General features: G+C 35.8%; 2 protein-coding genes across 2 annotated transcripts; one reads left to right on the top strand and one right to left on the bottom strand.

The window, feature by feature from the left end:
* Positions 1-5,382: 5,382 nt before the first annotated feature.
* On the bottom strand, positions 5,383-7,263 carry LOC145019639 (strychnine-10-hydroxylase-like). Its single transcript, XM_078976717.1, has 2 exons — positions 6,295-7,263; positions 5,383-6,170 (listed from the first exon to the last, which is right to left on the bottom strand). Exons 1-2 carry the CDS (start codon positions 7,234-7,236, stop codon positions 5,544-5,546), a joined length of 1,569 nt encoding a protein of 522 aa, XP_078832843.1. The 5' UTR covers positions 7,237-7,263; the 3' UTR covers positions 5,383-5,543.
* An 11,970-nt stretch (positions 7,264-19,233) lies between these two features.
* On the top strand, positions 19,234-21,116 carry OSB1 (Primosome PriB/single-strand DNA-binding protein). The gene is made up of 4 exons (XM_078976716.1): positions 19,234-19,598; positions 19,947-20,085; positions 20,208-20,274; positions 20,365-21,116. Exons 1-4 carry the CDS (start codon positions 19,240-19,242, stop codon positions 20,649-20,651), a joined length of 852 nt encoding a protein of 283 aa, XP_078832842.1. The 5' UTR covers positions 19,234-19,239; the 3' UTR covers positions 20,652-21,116.
* Positions 21,117-21,330: the final 214 nt, after the last annotated feature.

The raw sequence follows: 21,330 nt of genomic DNA, 5'->3' as shown, positions 1-21,330 counted from the left end.
TTTTGGCACACATTGAGGGGGAGATTCATTAAGTTTATTCCTCGATCAATTCTCATCCTTTATAGTTTTTATAATCACTTGTTGATTATAAAAAAGGGAGAATGTAGATATGGGTATTCGATTCTTCTCGGGTATTCATTTACAGATTTGAAGACCGGTGTTACTTCGAGGGGGAGTTGGTCTTGATCATGCAAGCACGTTTGGAAACTGAAGCAGGGACATCCAATCCTAACTTTGAGGAGAAGAATGTAAGGGTGCAAAGTTCTCTTTGGATGTGGCTTACCCTCTTGTATATGTAAATGGGTTGAGTCTTTCCTATAAATAGGAAGTAAGTGACTCCCATTTAGTAAAGAACTTGTAAAACCTATTTGTGAGTGTTAGTTTAGTGAGAGAAAGAACAAAACCCACTTGTAGTCTTACTATTCTAATGGAGCTTAAATGATTTTATGTACTCCTTATGTTCTTGATGTTTGCATGATTCACTAGATCTTTTCAATTTCATACATGTTAGCATAACCAGGATTACTAAAGAAGGTCCAGTGGCAGCACCGCAAGGCTTCAGAATGGACGTGGGAGCTGGAGGACGAGATGAGGGAGCACTACCAAGAGTTATTTGAGGCAACAGACTTCAAGGACGAAGTATGATTCAAGTGGGGGAAAATTCTAACATTCAAGATTTTGGTAAGTTTCTATTTATCCCTTCAATGAAAATTCTTTTTGCTAGTATGCGGGAGGTACTCTTTGAGTATACTTAGCGTACTAGCCCATTCATGATTGCGGGTTTCACCCACGTACATGGGGCGTACGTGGAGTATGCATGACGTACGTGGGGTAGGGGCAAACCCTAATTTTTAGGGTTTGCACCCTATTTAAACCTCATTATAACACCTCTTGGACACTTTTGATCAGTCTCCATCCCCCTTAACCCTGGAAACGAAACCTTAAGTGCCTCTTGAGGTTTTTGAGCTAGTAAGTGTGATTTTGGTGGTGTTTTAGTGAAAGAAGAAGAATAAGAACTCTTGGTGATTAATTGAAGGGATAGCTTGAGTTTGTAGATCAAGGATTACCATCACATTTTCAAGCCTTTTGAGGTAAAAAGCTCTCATAGTGATGGTTATTTGTGTTAGATCTAGTTTATGGTGTTATTGTTGCTTTTTTGGGTCTTTTGAGTTAAAATTGAGCTTTTGATCTACTCCAGAAGCAATGGATGTTAGATCTTAGCTCCATGGAGGTCCATTGTTCATAAAAATGCAAATTTATGCAGGATATTGGTCCATGAAAACGTTAAGACCCTTATTAAGCTCCTTTTTGAGCTTTGAATCCCATTAAGCCATGCATGTGTGTAAAGTTGCCAACTATACGTAATAATTCACCTTTAGGGACCATATATGAGAGTTTTGCAAAAGTTCTTAACGGTTTAAGCGCTTAATAAAGAGGACTAGTGCTCAGGGGAGTACGCTAGGTCTATGAGCTGAGTATGCCCCGTGTACTCAACAGATGGGCTTTTGGGATCGACAATTCTCGGTATGGGGCCATAGTTTAGGTTTTTAAGTTTTGGGCTTGTTGGGCCATTAGACTTTTCTTTTGGACTTTTAACTAGTATGTTGGGCTTCCTTAGATTTAGGCCATTGATGGGTTTTGGGGCCAATTTGGAAGATTAGGCCATAATTAGGCTTTGGTTGCCATTTGAGTAGTTGGGTTGGGCCTTAGCTTTGGGTCAAGCTAGAAAAAGGGTAAAATTGTCTTTTACCCTGGTTATAGGCTAAGTAGCTTAGATTCTTGGCTGGGTCGAGATCCAATCAATAATTGGATATGATTTTGTTGATGATAATGCGGGGATTTTTCGGACCAACAGACAGAGATTCTTTTGCTTATTTCAGCAGCTAGAGGTGAGTTTCCTCACTGTGTTTTGTTGGTCGAAGGCATCAACGATATCCCGAGGTTTGTTATGTTAGGATACTAGATGTCTGCGTGACTCTTGCATATGTTATGCGCATGTATGCTTACCAGGCAGTGCCCGATGACCATTTTGTTTGCTATTTATCTTTGTGATTATTGCATGTGCAATGTGTTTATTTGTTATATGTTTATATATATACCGGGCGGGGCCCGATGACTGACATATCTATATACCGAGCGGGGCCCAATGACATGCAGGGCCTATTATTTTTTTATTATGTATGGTATGTCGTATTTTAGGGAACTCACTAAGCTTTGTGCTTACGGTTTTAAGTTTATGTTTTCAGGTACTTCTAGTTCGAAGGGGAAGAGCCCTAGATGATTTCGGTACACACACCACCTCGTTCCGCATTTTATGATTACTCCAATGTTTTATGATGTAGTTGATACACTGTGTTCCACCATGGTTTTATGATTATGTTTTATATAATATTTTACAGAAGAGCTATACGGAAAGATGCTGATCCGAGTAGGAGCTCCAGGTCGGTGATATGGTTTTACACAGAAGGTATCACCCTAGAAAGTTCTAATATGCTTCAGGAAGAGGGATAAGTTAGGGCCCCGATTTATTGGGTTGTTTCGAGTAGTGGCTAGGATAGGCGGGGTAGCCTATCGAGTGGATCTGCGTAAGGAGCTTAACCAGATTCATAACACCTACCATGTTTCTTAGTTTCGGAAGTGTGTAGCTGATGATTCAGCCGTGGTTCCTTTGGACGATATTGAGGTTGATGATCATCGAAACTATGTTGAGTGATTAGTAGCGATATTGGATAGGTAGGAGAAATCCTTACACAACAATGTGGTACCATTGGTCAAGGTTTAGTGGCAGTACTGAAAGGGTTCCAAGTGGACTTGGGAACTCGAGGCGGAGATGTGGGAGCACTACCCAGATTTATTCATGGCGTCATACTTTGAGGACAAATTCCGATTCAAGTGGGGGAGAATTGTAATATCCAGTTAATCAAGTATTTCCCTTTCTGGATTAAAAGTATCATTTATTGCAAAATTGTTCCTTACGCCCTACATAATAGTGGTGTATGTTGGGCGTAAACCTCTAAAAGGATGACGCGGATGCATGTAAGTACGTAGGGCGTACGAGGCTGTTGAGCCGTAGGGCGTACTAGGCTATTGAACAAACCCAATTTTTTTGTGTTTGAGCCCTATATAATGTCATTATCAACCTTTAGACCCTCCCACCTTCAATTTCCATTCTCTCATTTGACTCTTTGCAAACCCTAACCATCATTGTGAAATATTGAGCTCATTTTGGTGTTTGGTATTCATCTTTGAAGGAAGAAAATGATTGGAAAGCGAGTGAGAAGTTTCAAGCCTTGTGGATATGGGTTTTTCACATTTCAAGCAACCTCCAGGGGGTATAAAGTTTTGGAAATGATGTATGTTTCATTAGATCATGCTAATTCTTGAGTTTTTGTGCATATTGGTCCCATAATCTTGGCATATATGAGTATGGCCTACTCTAGACCAAATAAGTTGTCCTTTCAGATGTTTTTAAGTATTTGTAGTCATAAAAATGTGATATTGGCCCCTTTCTCCCATCCATGCAAGAGTTATGAAGCTTGGGTTTTGAGTAGTACGTTAGGGTTTAGATTTTGAGCACTTCTAGTGATGCAAATTCATAAAGTTGGAAACTTTATGATTTAAGATGTTATTAGGGGCCAGATCTGAGTTCTAGACGTGAGGCCTTAATGGAATAAGCACTTAATGAGTAGAGTGAGAACTGATCGAGTATGCAGGGTATACCTAGAGGTACACAATGCTTACTAGGTTGGAGCCCTGTAACCTAGGGAGGAATCCACTACGCCATGTGTAGTGATTGAGTACGTAGGGTATACTCAACCTGATTTGAGCTTTGACTTTTTGACTTTTGACTCTTGACCTTTTGACCATGGGCTTGACCAAGTTTGACTAAAGGGCATTTTGGGTCAATTGAATAGTAGTTTAAGATTGGTCCTTATTTTTGTATAGGTGATTTGTAGAGGCAGTATTTGGAGCAGTGATCTGTTAAGCTATTTTTTAGACTGTGAGGTGAGTTTTCCTTACTGTACTTATGGATCGAACGCACCAATGTTGGCCTACTAGGTTATCTATCCCAGTATACATGATATTATTATGGTTTAGTTATCTGTTAGATCTGTATGATTATTTGTTATTATTATATGATTTATCTGTTGCATATGTCGACATAATGCGATTTGGGTTGAGGCTTCACTGCTATGTGCGTAAGCAAACATGCCGGGGCATTCCAATCGTACGAATGATTGGGCCGAGACAATATAGTCCTATGACTATGGGCCAGGGGTAATCCAATCAGATGACTGTGGACACGGGGGGTAATCCATTCTGATGACTGTAAACCCAACATGGATCATTGTATATGTTATGTTGTGTGGGATACTTTGGGGAACTCATTAAGCTTTGGCTTATAGTTTGATTTTATGGTTTCAGATACTTCAGAGGATATGGAAAGGGCGAATACTTGATCGTGCACATCATCCTGGATTTTATGTGTTTTTATGATTTTGGAATACTCTGATTCATGACAGTGAGTTTTGAGAACTTGTTTTTATAAAACTTATGGATTTTTGGAATGATTTTAAAAATGAAAATTTTGCCTTGATTTTTGAGATGTTACATAATTAGTTTTTCGTTTTGTACACATTTAGCTACCTTCTTTTTTTTGTACATATCTAGACAACGAACTTGTTGAAAATGTTCACATATGACCATTATAACTGGATGTAACATGCTACAACCGGTCATAATGGTCATATGTGAACACTTCCAACAAGTTCGTTACCTAGATGTGTACAAAAAAAAAAATTACCCGTATGTGAATAAAACGAAAAGGTAATTACTCAGATAAGTCAATTTTCATATCTAGAATGACCCATCACATCATTTGTGTATGTTCCACTCATATAGAGTTGAGTTTTCTCTCTTTTGACAAAATTTCGATATTGTATTCGGTAACCTGACAATATAAATTCTTTTCTTGTAATCTTATCTTCCTCTTAGACTTTTGTTCATCACTTCCAACATGAAAACCGTTGGCTGAATTTTGGAATTACCTTCCTTACACGATGAGGTATAGGAGGGACGTCTCTTGTGCAAGAAGGAAACCTAAAGAGTTTCTTAAGGTTCAAACAAATAGAAGTTTCTTAGAGATCATGCAAGGACACTTCTATATAGTAATTAAAGTTCAAATAGGAATCTAAGTACAATGCTATATATAGATATCGAGTATAGGGTATTGATTATGAGAGCACCAAGGAATTACAATGTTTTGAGCAATTTTCTATGTTATAATAAAAGTTTATTCCTAAATTTCTAGTGTTCATACTTTGTGTTATCTGTTGTTTTTCTACAAAAACAAGCAAATATTATAAATTAAGAAAACTGAAATTAGCAAAGTTTAACGGTTTAAAAATTGGAGAATTACATTCCATTTGATAAAAAAAATACACTATAATTTATAAATTTAAGTTTATGACCCATTATCACAATATAGTAGACATATATGCATTGCTGCAAGCACATTTGCGAACCAGAGTTTATGAACTAGCTTAGTTGTATAAATTGGGTGCTAATCGAGGTGAGATGAGAACGCTAAGCGGAGTAGCTTTAGAGGTTATCATCCCCGGGTAGTGTTCGCTCATATCAGTCGGTTCTCCGGTTGGAGTTTCAAAATCAAAGCCTTGCAATAAGGTGGCGAGTGTCAATTGCATAGACTGAACCGCTAATCCTATTCCAGGACATGTTCTTCTTCCGCTGCTGAATGGAAAGAACTCATACGACTGACCCCAAACGTCAATGTCCTTCTGAGTCGTCAAGAATCTGTCAGGTTTATACTCCTCCGGTTGTGGCCAGAACTCCGGATCACGTTGGATGTTCCACAGGTTGACCATCAGTCTCGTCCCTTTCTTAACTTTGTAACCCGCCACAATGCAGTCTTCAACGGTCTGGTGAGGAGCAATGATCGCACCCGGTGGGTATAAACGCAGTGATTCCTTGATGACGGCGTTAAGGTAGATTAAGTTCTTCAAATCTGATTCTTCCACAACTCTCTCCCTTCCAACATGTGTCTCGATTTCTTCGTGGGCTTTTTTTAGCACCTCAGGGTGATTCACCAGCAAAGCTAGAGTCCATGTTAGAGCCACCGTTGTTGTGTCTGCTGCACCTCCTATAATCGTCTGCTCATACACATGTACAAACCAACAAATTAGTAACTATCTTCAATGGAACATTTAAGACATGAACTTTTATTATATATGTGTGTATATAGCTATAAGTATATATCAAGAAAGACTTAATTACCGAGCATGTAGCTTTCACAATCGTTCCTTTATCGAATACGGAAAGATCCTTGTCTTGTTCGCTATTCAAACGGGTCAACAATGATGCAACGAAAACTTCGTCTTTAGGATCAACAGGCTTCCCGGAACTCATCTTTTCTCTCTGCTCCTTGATCCAATCTTCCATGATCACGTCGTATTCTTCAGCAGTTTTCTTTACCTTTTTCTGGAAACTGAAATCCAACCATCTTAACCAAGGAATTACATCACCAACCACCACTGTCCCCAATTCATGGACGTAATCCTTGATAGTGTTCTTCACATGATCACCTTCTTTGTCTCCAGTCGTATATCGTCTCCCTGCTATCATCCTCAGAACCACATTAAATACCAACGTCTCAAACCGTTTCTCCATTTCTTCGACGACTACCTTTCCCGAAGACCCTTTGCCTTGCGCCCAAACTTTATATAAATCGCTCATCAAGAATTTCACTTCGGAGGTCCGAACATGTGAAAGCATCCGAAGACGGCTTGGCGAAAGGAGATCAAGGACGGCTATCTTTCTCAAGCCTCGCCAGTAAGGGCCATAAGGAACGAATCCAAAGCTCGCAAAATTGTAGCCGAGCATTTCAACTGCGAGTGATCTGGGTCTGTCTGCAAACGACTTATCGTTGGTGGTGTAGCACTCTCTCGCCATTTCTGCACTGTTGACTACCAGAGCTTCATGAGCACCAAGATTCAGAGTGAAGATTGGTCCGTACTTCTTGCCCAGGGTTGCAAGTACTCTGTGAGGAAGCCCGCCTTCACCGCCAAGAAGATGAAGGTGTCCGATTATTGGCCATGCCCCCGCCGCCCGCGGAGGTGGTTTCACATCTCCGCTCTTTTTCGTAAGCACGAAATGGAGGAATAATATGAGAGATAAGACCCCAACAATTATTGCTGTAAATATCGCAGGGAAAGACATGGCTTATGGTGCTCACAACTATTATGCAATCAAGACTATTTAATGGAGAGGACACTTGCTTTTGAGTGTTGGAGGGTTATTTTATTTTTAAAAAATAGGATTAGTTGGGAAAATTCTTGTCAAAATTGGGTACTGGACTACTTACTGGTCCACAACATCATGCGACGGTTCTATAAAAATAATAGATTTGATATCTTAATCTTTTATTTTCAAACCCTCTCAATCGCACAATACATTACCCTAATTAAAAATCACTTTACTATTAACGAAAATAAAATAAATAAATATGATGTTTGAAGGGTAAAATATAAAATAATCAAGTATAATAATTAGAATTGATGTTGTTTTGATTGAGAATCATTGTAATATGTTCTCCGTACGAATTTTACAAAAAAAATCATTATAATTAATAGGTAGGGAGATGGATCGATGATACCTGAAAAAGAAATCAAAGAATAATACGAAGGTGCTTATATATATATATATATATATATATATATATATATATATATATATATATATATATATATATATATATATATATATATATATATATGTTCAGGTTCATTTGAGATCATTCTAATTTTGTGAGATCGTGAGACCAAATCTAAAAAAAAAAATTAAAATGCAAAATAAATGGAAAAATTCAAAAATTCTTTTTTTAAATATTATTTTCGGAACTTGAATTAACTAAAAAAATTTTTTTTTAAAAATTAAAAAAAAAAATCACGGTTTTTTTTTTTAAAATACATGAAATATTCTAAATAGAATATTACACTGACATATTCTAAAAAATAATTTTAAAATGCAAAATAAATAGAAAAATCTAAAAATTCTTTTTTTAAATATTATTTTCACAACTTGAATTAACTAAAAAAAATTTAAAAAAATCCTATTGTTTTTGAAAAATACGTGAAATATTCTAAATTCTAAAAATAATTTTAAAATGCAAAATAAATGGAAAAATAAAAAAAAATCTTTTTTTTAATATTATTTTCGGAACTTGAATGAACTAAAAATAAATAAAAATAAAATAAAAAATAAAAATAAAAAATGCGTCTCACGGTCTCACAAAATTAGATCGTCTCACATGAACCTAACCGTGTATATATATATATATATATATATATATATATATATATATATATATATATATATATATATATATATATAAGAAATAAACCTAAAAATAATTTATAAATGTAGAATATCGAAATTTGTTGACCAATCAAATAAAATAAAAATTATATGTTTTGTCGAATGTATCAAACTTGACTATGAAAAGCATCAAAATAAATTCAACTGTGCATATTGTCAAGTGGACTGATGGATTTTACAATAATCTTATTCACTAAAAATACCAAGAGAAAATTTGGGATATAACCAAAAAAAAAAAAAAAGATTGGTTTAAAGAAAATATCTATGAAAAAAAAGATTTCGGAAAATGATCAAAAGATCCGCATAGCACCATTTGCGGATCTTTCTACAACTCTGCGGATACCTCTACAACTCTACGGAATGTGGGTTTTTAAAAAAAAAAAAAAATCGTTTTTAATTTTTTTTTTTGTGTTCATTTTCATTTATTAATATTAAATTTTTATTTTTTTAAACATACTAATACCTTATGTGATTATTATGTAAAAAATTTGATCAAAAAAATATTAAAAATAATGAAATATCTAAAGGATCTGCAGAGTACCCTCTACGGATCCATTAAAAGCTCTGCAGAATATTTGCTTTTTGATTTTTTTAATTTTTATCTTTTTTTTTCCTCTTTTTTGCATTTATCTTCGTTTATTAATATTAATTTTTTTAAATACGCTAATACTTTATGTGATTATGTAAAAAAATTAACAAAAAAAAGTTAAAAATAATGAACTTAGGATCCACAGAGCACCCTCTGCATATCCAATAGACTTTGCGGATCCTCTACAACTCTGTGAAATCTTTGTTTTTTGATTTTTTTTTTTTTTTGTTTTTTGCTTGTTTGTTTGTTTTTGTTTTGTTTGTTTGTTTGTTTTTTTTTTTTTTTTTTTTTGTTTTTTTTGTTTTTTGGTTCATTGTCGTTTATTAATATTAATTTTTTTAATTACACTAATACCTTATGTGATTATATAAAAAAATTGACAAAAAATGCTAAAAATAATGAACTTATGTTTAATATCATTCCACAGAACTGTTTGGAATCCACAGAACTGTTACCAACGGATCAATGTACACTTCTACGGATCAATGTATAAATTATCATACCGGTTAAATATTATATAAACTCACCCCGGTATAGAAGAATATATACCTCTGCGGATCCGTGTACACTTCTACGGATCATTGTATAAACAGTTCTTTGTATTCCATTATGCAGATGTACACTAATCCGCAGATGTAATTCCAAGAAGAATATACGTATGTACATTGATCTGTTGATAATAGTTTTGTAGATTCCCAAACCATTCTGTGGGCTAATATTAAACATAAGTTCATTATTTTTAACATTTTTTTGTCAATTTTTTTACGTAATCACTAGGGTATTAGTATATTTAAAAAAAATATTAATAAACAAAAATGAACACAAAAAAATAAAAAAACGAAAAAAAAATTAAAAAAATCAAAACACAAAGATTTTGCAGAGCTGTAGAAGATCCGCAGATTCTTTAATGGATCTGCAGAGGGTGCTCTGCGGATCCTAAGTTCATTATTTTTAACATTTTTTGGTTAAATTTTTTACATAATCACATAAGGTAATACTGTATTAAAAAAAATATTAATAAACGAAAATGAACGAAAAAAAAAACGAAAAAAAATAAAGAAAAAAATCAAAAAACAAAGATTCCGCAGATCTGTAGAGGATCTGCAGAGCCTTTAATGGATCCGCAGAGGGTGCTCTGCGAATCCTTTGGACATTTCATTATTTTTAACATTTTTTGTCAAATTTTTTACATAATATTCACATAAGGTATTAGTGTATTTAAAAAAAAAAAATATTAATAAACGAAAATGAACGCAAAAAAAAAACCGAAAAAACAAAAAAATAAATTAAAAATTAAAAAACCCACATTCCACATAGCTGTAGAGGGATCCGCAGAGGGTGCTCTGCGGATCCTTCGGTCATTTTTTCCGAAATCTTTTTTTTTCTTAGCTATTTTCTTTAAACCAACCATCATTTTTTGTTATATCTCGAATTTTCTCATTTAATCCATAATATAACAAATCACCTCATTTGCATTTATAATATAAAACCATCAACACAAAGGTACTTGTTTTTTCATAGCAACAAAGTTTGGATTCCAATAATGTCTTTTAAGATTACAAGTATCATTTTATACTAGATCAGCTTTAATATCGTGAAGTAAAACTTGCACTTTGAATGTTTCTATTTAACTTCATTTTCTTCAACTAAATACACCAAATCAAAGTATTTTCAACATGTGGCCTCTCATTCCATCGTTTATTAGCTCGTTTTCTTTTATTACTTTATTTCACGTTGTGTACTTTCTCATTAACAAGATTTAAACCATTATCAGTGACACCAAGAGTGGTTTCCTAAACAAGTGTATCATCCCACTAAACAAAGACATTACAAAACCATTAGAAAAACATTAAACTTGCTTACAGTTGAATCATTACATAAACATCACTTGAGTTTCATTTGTAGAGGTTTTGTTTACTCGTTCTATGAGGAAGATGATGGGGTACATAATTTTTATGAATCAAAAAGTTTTTTTATAAGGTCTTTAGAGTTTACGGGGTGCCGATTAGAGTAGAAGATAATAAGTGTAACACCCAAACATCAGACATTTTCCTTTTAGACTCAAAGTATTGTTGTACATTTGGTCCTTACGTCGTGCGTACTTAGGGCATACACATGGCATAATTCATTAATAATGAACGCATAGGCATGTGAGTACGCAGGGCGTACACTAATATTGAGGATTTCAGCCTTATTTAAACAACCTTACCTCTCATAATCCCTTCCATCTTCATCCTCCATCCTCCCAAAATGACCCCCTTGCTGACCTTAATGTTCATTTGTGAGTTTTTGAACCATTTGTGTGCTTTGTGTCCATCCTTGAAGGAAGAAGATCTTTTGAGCGCATTTGGAAAGCTTCTAGCATTGTAGATCTAGGATTTACACCTCTCAACCAACCTTCAGAAGGTATAAAGTTATAAGCTTGATAAGTGTTTCACTAAATCTTGTTAGTTCTTATGTTTTTGAGCATTTTGGTCCCATAATCTTGGTATATATAAGTATGGCTTATTCTAGACCAAATAAACTGTCCTTTCAGATGTTTTTGAGTGAAAATATGATCTTGGTCCATTTCTTTCCTCCATGCAAGATTTATGAAGTTTGGGTTTGTTTAATAAGTTAGGGTTTTAGTTTTTGGACTCATTCTAGCCATGAAAAGTCATATAGTTGGAAACTATATGACTTACAATGATATTTGGGACTTGATATGAGATTTGGATGTGAGATCTTAATGGAATAAGAACTTAAAGCGAAAATTGATGTTGGTCGAGTATGTAAGGCATACCTGGTGGTACGCAGCGTGTACCAAGATAGATCCCCGTAAACAAGAAAGGACCTCACTACACCTTGCGTAGTGATTGAGTACACAACGCGTACTCAGCCTTGTTAACCCTTTGACTTTTTTAGTTTGACCTTTGACCACGGATTTAACCAAGTTTGATTTAGTGGTATTTTGGGTAATTTGAATAGTAGTTTGAGATTAGGGTGTTGTTTATGTATAGATGACCGGTAGAGACAACATTTGGAGCAGTGATTTGTTCAACTATTTTTCAGACTGTGAGGTGAGTTTTCCTCATTATACTTGTGGGTCGAAGGCACCAATGCTAACCCACTAGATTATGTATCTTGGTATATTGGATGATGTTATGCTAGTTATATGATAGACTGGTAGATCTGTATAATTATCAATGTTCGTTGGTTATGTGTTAGATTGGTAGATCCGTATGATTATATGTACTTGTTGGTTATTGATTGTTTTTTTATATCTTGATATGTGTATGGTTTGTTAGGCGGTCTTACTTTGTGCTGAAGGCCAAGATACCTGGGGCAGTCCGGATAAGCTGTAGTCCCTGCAATGCAATCCATCCAGACGGTGCAGTAAGGCTCGTACATGCATGTTGTTATTTGTTTGGTTGTGTAGGGTACTTTAGGGGTGGGGGGCTACTAAGCTTTGGCTTACAGTTTGAATTTATGGTTTCAGGTATTCAGTGGACAAGGGCAAGGCGATGAGTTGACCGTGCACATCATCTTCGATTTTTATGAGATTATGATTATGGGATACTTTGATTCATGTTTATGACTTTTGGAAACTATGTTTTGTAAACACTTATGGTTTTGGATTGGAATCAAAAATGAAAAATTATACCTTGATTTTTGGGATGTTACAAATTAGTATTGGAACCCTAGTTTAAAAGAATTAGGTGAACATTCGTGTGAGTCCAGACTCAAAGTAAGGATTTGTAAAAGTTTTCAATTTATTTTCAAAACTGTTTTCAAAAGTAACCAAGGAAGGATGAGATGTTTACAATTAGCCGAAGCAAGAAAGTATACCCTAAGATATCCACACTATTATTCGCTTATGATGACTATGATAGAGTTGCATGCTAGTGGTAGGCTAGGGATCTTCAGAAATTGCATGATATAATTGCTTGAATCGTGATGTCTAATATACTGGGAGCTTTTCTTGTATGTGATGTGCACAAAAGTACCTACTTGTTTAAGATTTATAACCTAACTAACTTAACTAAATTATGCACATATAGGCAGTGTACCTAGTCGGATTATAGAATAGCGTGGGTAAGTCGGGTGTCAAACATTTGGAACAAAATTTGATTAATTAATCTAACTACTTCTAGTTAATCTAAGATACAAAGTTAAAGTGGGATTTTTTTTTACTGTTTTTGCAAGATCAGAAGAACTTAATTCAAATTACTATCAACTAAACAATTAGTCAAACAAAGAAAACGAATTACTTCAAGATTTAAAGAGTACTTTTTCTTAGATCCGATTTCACCTTCTCCTATGGTTGATTTCTAGTGGATAGAATATATTTATTACCAACTCGTTAACTAGCTATTATGATCAAATATCTAGAGTTATCAATTTATGAAGGGTAAATTGTGACATCCCCAAAATCACGGCCAGAAAAGACCGGTTTTGTTTATACTTTATTTCAAAATCAGAGTTATCTTTCAATAAAAGGTTTGCGGAATTTGTCCCAAAACAATAATATGATAAAGATTTATCAAAAGCATTTCCATAGAAATGTATTTCATTAAAAGACTCGGGATGTCATGTTCGTACAGATCAAAAGTATAAACAGTACAATATAAGCCTTACTACATTATTTCATATCTACAGGCCTATATCCGTAATCCCTCGTCCAAAACATCACACCTATGCTCATGCGCCACTACCTGTAATGCATAAAACTGAATGGGTCAGGCTTGGGAGCCTGGTGAGCACATAGGGTTTTCAACCCACAATAAATAAGTTTATTAATTTCATCAATCATCAATAACCCGATTACTCGTTCCCGTTATCCTCACTTTACGTCCCTAAACACCTATCATAAGGGACCTAGCCTAAGGATCATCATCGGGACGGACACTACTGCTAAGGGGATTCCTCAGCAATAAATGTCCTAATAGGCAACCATGTGGGGGATGGAGTACACCGGTGAACACATCGTTCACAACACCTACAGGTTGCGAGCCTGCTAGTGTTCCACTGGACTGTCTAGAAGAGTCCGTGGTCGTCATCTATACTCCGCTAGATGACTAGATCAACAACAACAACATCGAGGCCTCTCATCATTTTATCACACATCACCTATTACATCTACCCATGTTTTACCCCAACATTTTCATAGATATAAAATACATATACAGTTTAAATCATTGAAAACATGTATAACAACGTTCATCTAGCATAGATAGCAAGTATTCAGACAATATGAACACATAGCACGTAAAATACTTCATATCTATGTGTAAGTTGAAGGTAACTATGCACTCACCTGATTAGGTGGTGACTCAGTACTCGGACAGCGCTTCGATACTCTTAAAATGATATTCCTTCGATAAAACCTAGTATCGATATCACTAGGGTTTAGTTTAATGATAACCGCGATAAATTAATTAGTCTGACTATTATTAAGTGTTAATAATGCTCAATATAACTCATAATAATAGCCCAAATAATTATTTTAAGGACCTAATAACATTCCTATAATTATTTGGAAGCTATATTAAAAATTGCGTAAGCGTAGCATACTTACAGCGAATTTTATCGAAAACCGGGACTTAATTGGAGCAGCGTTTCGAAACCGAAAAACTCCTTTTTCTCGGGACTCCAGGAGCCTCGGGGCTTCCTTAGGGTGCTAGGGGTTCAACTAGGGCTTAGGGATGGTTTGGGGTTGTAGAGAGAGAAAGTAGTGAGAGAAAGAATGAGATTTTGGTGTGAAAATGGAGGCAGCCTCGGCCTCCTTTTATAGGCGCGAGGCCTTCGCTACGCGGGGCGTAGATCCGAAGTTACGCGGCGCGTCCTCTCAGATAAGGGTGCCAGCTCGCAGCCAGCTGTCTCGCACCGGACGGATGGGAAGGTACGCGGGGCGTACCCGGACCTCATACGCGGGGCGTAGGGCGAAGCGTCGTGGCGCCTTCTGGACCGAGAGCGAGCGGACGCGGGGCGCACGAAGCCGGATGCTGGGCGTAGCGAGGAGCGACATGTCGCATATCCGAGCGAGACCGTGGGCCGCAAGCGACGGCTCTGATCGCGCCACGTCACCCGATTCGCAACAGTTTCGCATTTTCGAGTTCAAACTTCAAAAATTCGTAACTTTCGCATACGATCTCCGTTTTTGACGTTCTTTATATCCACGCGAAGTTGGGAACGTACTCTACAACTTTCGTTTAGACTTCGTCGGCTAATTTTGGCTCGATTTTAAATTTTATATTATTAATGGGCCGGGACACGACTGATCCGTTAAATCCTCGTAACTTCTTCATCCGACATCCGTTTTTGCCCATCATTTTCTCGTTACGCTACTCTCAACGAGATCTTCGATTCTCGTTCAGGTCGTGTCGGCTAAAAACCGCTCGATCAAACATTCGAATTTCGGGTTGTACACTGCTAGTCTGAAACTTCGAAAAGGCGTAACTTCTTCATACGAAGTCGGATTTGGGCGTTCTTTTTATCGATGTTCTTAGTTTAACATATTCTACAACTTTTGTTTAGATTTATAAGGCTAAAAAGTCTTCTATCGTAAATTTACTATTTTATGTCTTCCGGTGCCGTGCCAGTTTTGCCGTAAAACTTCGGCGGGCCATAACTTCTTCATTATAGCTCGGATTTTGGCATTCTTTATATGTACGGAAACCTCGAGACATATTCTACAACTTTATGTAGAGATATCGGGATTATCTCACACTTTAATTTTGACGCTCATTTTTATTCTTTATTAATTATACATTTATAATTTAATAATAAACACATAAACACATAGTTCACATAATACTCAAATATTTCATATTTATTACTTCAAAAAGAGTTACAATAGTTGACCTAGACTATTACATTGACAAAATGCTTAGCCCTGAAAACCCGGGCGTTACATAAATTACACGGATGGTCCCTGTGGTTTAAAGTAACCTGCATACTTGGTCACTAACAACTTTTGTTTAACTCGGACCATCCGTAATTTATATTTTTGTTGCACGCTTGGTCCTTGTCCTCTCTAAAAAGACTATTTTACCCTTATTGATTTGTTTTATCTATTTTAAATTGTCATTTAATTAAAAAATATTAATTGACTATGAAAAAAGTATTAATTAAATGTATATTGTTATGATTAAAGAGCTAGCTACACCACCGAACCCTCCTTCCCGCCTTGTGTTCAGTCGCCGGAAATACTCACTCCTCACGCTGAGAAATCTCACATATTAATGGCATCTTCTCTGGCTCGACATCAATCTCCCCTCGCGACTCTCTTCTCTGGCTAAAATGAAGCGTGTTCTGGTAAGCACTAAAATCAATGGAACTTGAACCATAAATTGATTCAAGATGCAAACCTAAAATTGAGACTAAATTCGAAACTAAAACTGAAATCAAACTCAAAATTATATCCAGATTCAAAGCTGAAAGTGAAATCAAACATGAAAAATTAATGTGAAACTTAATTTAAACCTAGACCTCAATCAAACCCTAAACTAAAAGGTGAACTAGAAATTACACCTAACTAATGTTGTAGGGTCGATTTGGGCACCAAAACTGAAATCAAACATGAAATCTATTATATTTGTGGCTTTTGGATCGATAACACTTTTCCCATCCCGAGACAGAGACAGAGGCCAACGCTCAAGTTTGTATTGCCGCGTCAAATTCGAGTGCCTACTTCACTTCCGCCTTCTCTGGTGGGACTGACAATAGATGATGGTGGCTAAATCATAAGCGAGGCAATTAGACTTTCAGGCTTCGTCTTCTTTCAACCGAAATAGAGAGATACAAAGTAGAGAGAAAGGTTAGTCCCACGAGTGAAGAAGAGAAGTATATGGAGGGTTTTCTCTCCAGCCAAGAACACGACAGGTGAAGAAGGAGCCAAGAAGGTGAAGAACACGAGGTTGTTGGAATGGCCGGAGATGCAGCTGACCGGTGATGCAGCCGGTGAATAGTGATGATGGAATATGATAGATGAAGAAGGAGCCAAGAAGGGGTTGGAGGCGTTTCTTAGGGTTTTAAGGATTCTTTTAATTTTTTTTTCATTTTTAATATATTTTTAATATAAATGGTAAAAGATTTAATAAATGAAAAAATAAATAACATATTAAGGGTAAAATAGTCTTTTTAGAGCGGACATAGACCAAGCGTGCAACAAAAATATAAATTTGGGATGGTCCGAGTTAAAAAAAAAATTATTAGGGACCAAATATGCAGATTACCCTAAACCACAGGGACCATCCGCGTAATTTACCCATTTATGAATTACCATGCAATGATCAGACACAAGTTAAACACTAAATCGATAATAAGCACAAATTAGACTATGGATGATAGTACTTACTGTCCTATGATCAAGTTAAGCAACCAATCACAAATTAAGATTAGTTATGCTCTCTAATCACAATTAAAGTCATCATTTCCTTTAAACTTCCTTTTTTCATTAGTCTTCTTGGGATTCTTTGAACTTTCTCCTTCCACCATGTTCACAGCAAAGGAACCAACTTGGTTCTTGCCTTTAGGATTGTTATCAAGTTCTTGAGTCCTTATGGACTCTTCAATCCTTAAATAGCTTCCAAGTTGAGTCAAGGTCAATTCCTCTTTGTTATGTTTCAGATTGTGTTTAAAATCCTTCCAGGAAGGGGACAGTTTGTCAATGATCAAAGCCACAAAAATGGCTTCATCCATTTTCAGATTGTGTTGAGCAAACTGTCCCAATATCCTTAACATTTCATGGAATTGTTCCATAACAGGCCTGGAGTCAACCATCTTGTAACCCATAAAGTTACTGACAAGAAATTTTTTGCTAGAAGCATCTTCAACCACGTACTTGGATTCAAGAGAATCTCACAGTTCTTTTGCAGATTCGAAATTTTGATAGATATCAAAAAGAGAGTCAGACATACCATTGAGAATATGACCACCACATATGTAATCATCATTTTCCCACTTTGATCTCCTTTTTGTTGCCTCAAAAGGTTCATCTTCAACAGATTCTGGTAAAATAGGATTTTTGATGCATTTTTTAATATAGCAACATAATCCAAATAAAAAATTTCCTCGCTGACCTAGCAGCTCGACCTCAGCTAGGGGCTTTGCCCCTTGGACCCTGCCAGAGGTGCTGCTCCCGGACCCATATTCGTTTAGCGGTTTCGCCCCTAAATAAAGTGTACTTTGAATCTTGAAAAACTTGAATAAGTGTGCATTCCTACACCATCCTAACTTGTTCAATATTCAACAATATCATTTTTGGTCAACAAATTTAATCCTATAACACTTAAATAATATTGATGATATAAAATCACCAACAAATCTCTCTCTAATTTGAATCAAATTTCACACAACATTTGAAATCCGATTTCATGCTATGGAAGTTGTCTATCGTAATATCCATATTCAAATTGCAATCAGGGCAAGGCCCGAATTTGGGAGGTAATCTTCTAACTCCATTTGTTTATCAATTATGATTTTCTGGAATCTAAATCGGTTTGTAATGCTTCTGGATTTTTTTTATTCTTCTTAGTTCTTATTTGTCATAGTAGGCTGTCTAGATTTGGAGAAACATATTTCGTACTACATATTAGAAATCAGAAACTTCTTTTTGTTTTGAAAATCAAGATACTCTAGTTTGTGTTTCAACATTAGTAAGCTCATTTGTGCTTCTTTGATCTTGTGTTTAAAAGTCATTGATTCTATTTATGATTCTTTCTTGAAATTTGAAAATCGTAAAACTTTTGTGTGCTTTGAAAATTACTAAATTGTAGTTTGCGTTTTTAAAGTCAGTAAACCCATTTATGCTTCTTTTGTGTCCGAAAACAATTGATTTTATTTATGCTTCTTATTTCTGAAATCTCTTTTGTGCTTCTTTGTTTCTATTCTTCTGTCTATGTTTGTTCAAATGATTTTTTTCTTAATCAAAAGTGTTACATCCACCTGCTTCTGCTATTCTTCACTTTGTGATAAAACCTTAGTAGCTTCTATAATTTGTTTTGTTGTTAAATCTTCATTGGCTTTGCAATTGTCCAATACTTTTATTCATAAAACCTTGGTGAACACTATTTTATTTTTCTGAAAAGTCAAAAATTAAAAAAGTAATGATTACTTTGGTGGATGGGTTAATAATTGTCGAAGTAACATTTTGGGTTATTGTTTCTCGTTTCAGGCTAAAACATTAATCAAAAGTTCAAAATTGACCCAATTGAATTCAAGCCCAATAACTATAAGTCCACAACCTCAGCACACCGGAAGCTAAACCCCGGATAATGGACGCGACCGTTTGTCGTCTCCGGCCTCTGGTGCGACTGTTTATATCTTCACCGTGTTTTCGACATCTTCAAGCACATAGACTCTTCTCTTCATCCTCCGACGACCGGAGCTGCCGGAGTCGTTCGTTATTCTTCGGTGATTCGGAAAAACGGAGCAGAGGAAGCGACGTCTACCGGCACACTCTCAAAACGCAACGTCCTCCCACAATTCGGTGGCAAAAGGAGTTGGAAAATCACGCCAGCTTCATTGGCAGAGTGGATACCCCTCTTAAAACGTTCACCACAAGTGGCGGTTTACTCCTTGCTCATACTCGCCTCAAAGTCGAGTCTCCATCGGGACCGAATAGGTTTCTTATGTGAGAATTCATACTAACCTAGATTTTATTTCCCTATGCATCTATAGGATTTTAGGTTTTGTGTCGTTGATTGATTGCTACTGTTGTGTTTAACTATGATCATCACTGATTTTCATTTCACTAATTCTGACTCTTATTAAGCTTTCCATTAAGTAGGTGGTAATCCATTCCAAAATCAGATATACTGTTTACCTCACACCAAGTAGTACTCCTATTTTGGGGAAACTACTTGTGAAACTTGACGACATTAACATAACTAACAACTGAAAGTAATTTCAGCTTCTTGCTCATAGTCTGTATTCATTAAGTTGTTAGTAGGAAAACTTAAATTTTTTGTGTTCTCTTCAGGATATTCTTGGATATGTGGGAAGATATGGCAGAGTTATGTATCCAACATCTAAAACCAAATGACTATATATATGTTTCAGGGTATCTACGCTCATTTACACTAACTTCTAATAATGGAAACATCATATTGCAACCAAAGGTGTGTATCCTGTACTCATAAAAAAAGCTAAAAGGGATCTCTGAATGTTTCTATACAGTTGGTACTTCAAATTTATAATGGAAACATCATATGAACATCTTCTTACCTTCAACTCATTGCAGGTTATTGTGAAAGAAATAAATTATGTTGCAAGAAACAATAAAAATACCAAGAATATTATTATACAAGGTAAATTCCTTGGTTTTATGTATTTTTCTGTATGACTTATAATGAATGTGGTTTATATCATTCTAATCCTACCACTCCCTCATGTAACAGATTCAGGGGAATCGATTCTAGAAAAACACAGAAAACGTCTTCATTTGTGGCAAGTGTTCTTCACAAATCCATATGAATGGCGAGATTTAAGAAAATCCAAGATCAATCCAAGACAACCGGATTTCAAGCACAGGAGTTCGGGTGAAGCCCTGTGGCTTAAACCATGTGATCCACCATGGGTTATGAGACAGCTACGGTTGCAGGATTCTAGAATGGGTGGCATCCGCCTTGGAGAACGTTTAAGCCACCGTTCATCTCTTTCCCCATTAAGTTATGATGACAATTGAAGAGTTCATCTCTTGGCAGCAGGCCTACATCATCCCAACATCAATGCAATTTCAACAACAACAACCCACAAGTAAATCTGCACACTTTTGGCCCAATTCAGCCACCATAGACTTGGTCCACTGATCAGCCCATGTCGCTTCCCGCTCATTTTATGGTTCGGTTACCCCTACTGATCCTCCCTCCTATGATTTTCTCTCAGATTCTCATGTTTCTCTGAATCTTCACCATATACTTCACCCCACTAATCTCCTGTAACATCCATAATAAATTTCATAAAATTTAAACTTCTTAAAACAACTCTTTTGAATAGTATAATACATGTTAGTATGAAGGTAATATATATATATATATATATATATATATATATATATATATATATAGGAAAGTTATACATGATTGGATTAGCCTGTGGATAACACTGAAGGAAAAATTGTTATTAAGAATATACTTGCAGACATTGTTGAGGATAATGTGTCATTTTTATGATCTTAAAGTAACACCTAAAGAAAGGTACATGTATTAGTAAGAGCTAAAATGTAAAACTGGATGGAGTGAAAGTTTAAAAGTAAACTTAGATTGGAATGTGTGATGCGTTATGGTGTAAGCATCATATATTATGCTTAAGAGTATAATAGAGTGCAATGAAACGATAATGGTAAGTATGGAAAAATAAAGAAA

The sequence above is a fragment of the Lactuca saligna genome, chromosome 1 (genome assembly GCF_052625555.1).
Source record: "Lactuca saligna cultivar CGN05327 chromosome 1, ASM5262555v1, whole genome shotgun sequence".
Classification (NCBI taxonomy): Eukaryota; Viridiplantae; Streptophyta; class Magnoliopsida; order Asterales; family Asteraceae; genus Lactuca; species Lactuca saligna.
This window is presented reverse-complemented; position numbering and strand designations above follow the sequence as displayed.

What these genes read in the sequence shown, in the direction of transcription:
- LOC145019639 (XM_078976717.1), bottom strand. Translation starts at nt 7,236, where the DNA reads ATGTCTTTCCCTGCGATATTTACAGCAATAATTGTTGGGGTCTTATCT. An exon ending in TTGTGAAAGCTACATGCTCG is followed by an intron (nt 6,171 to 6,294) that starts GTAATTAAGTCT and finishes GTGTATGAGCAG; the next exon opens with ACGATTATAGGAGGTGCAGC.
- OSB1 (XM_078976716.1), top strand. Translation starts at nt 19,240, where the DNA reads ATGGACGCGACCGTTTGTCGTCTCCGGCCTCTGGTGCGACTGTTTATA. An exon ending in ACATCATATTGCAACCAAAG is followed by an intron (nt 20,086 to 20,207) that starts GTGTGTATCCTG and finishes AACTCATTGCAG; the next exon opens with GTTATTGTGAAAGAAATAAA. An exon ending in CAAGAATATTATTATACAAG is followed by an intron (nt 20,275 to 20,364) that starts GTAAATTCCTTG and finishes CTCATGTAACAG; the next exon opens with ATTCAGGGGAATCGATTCTA.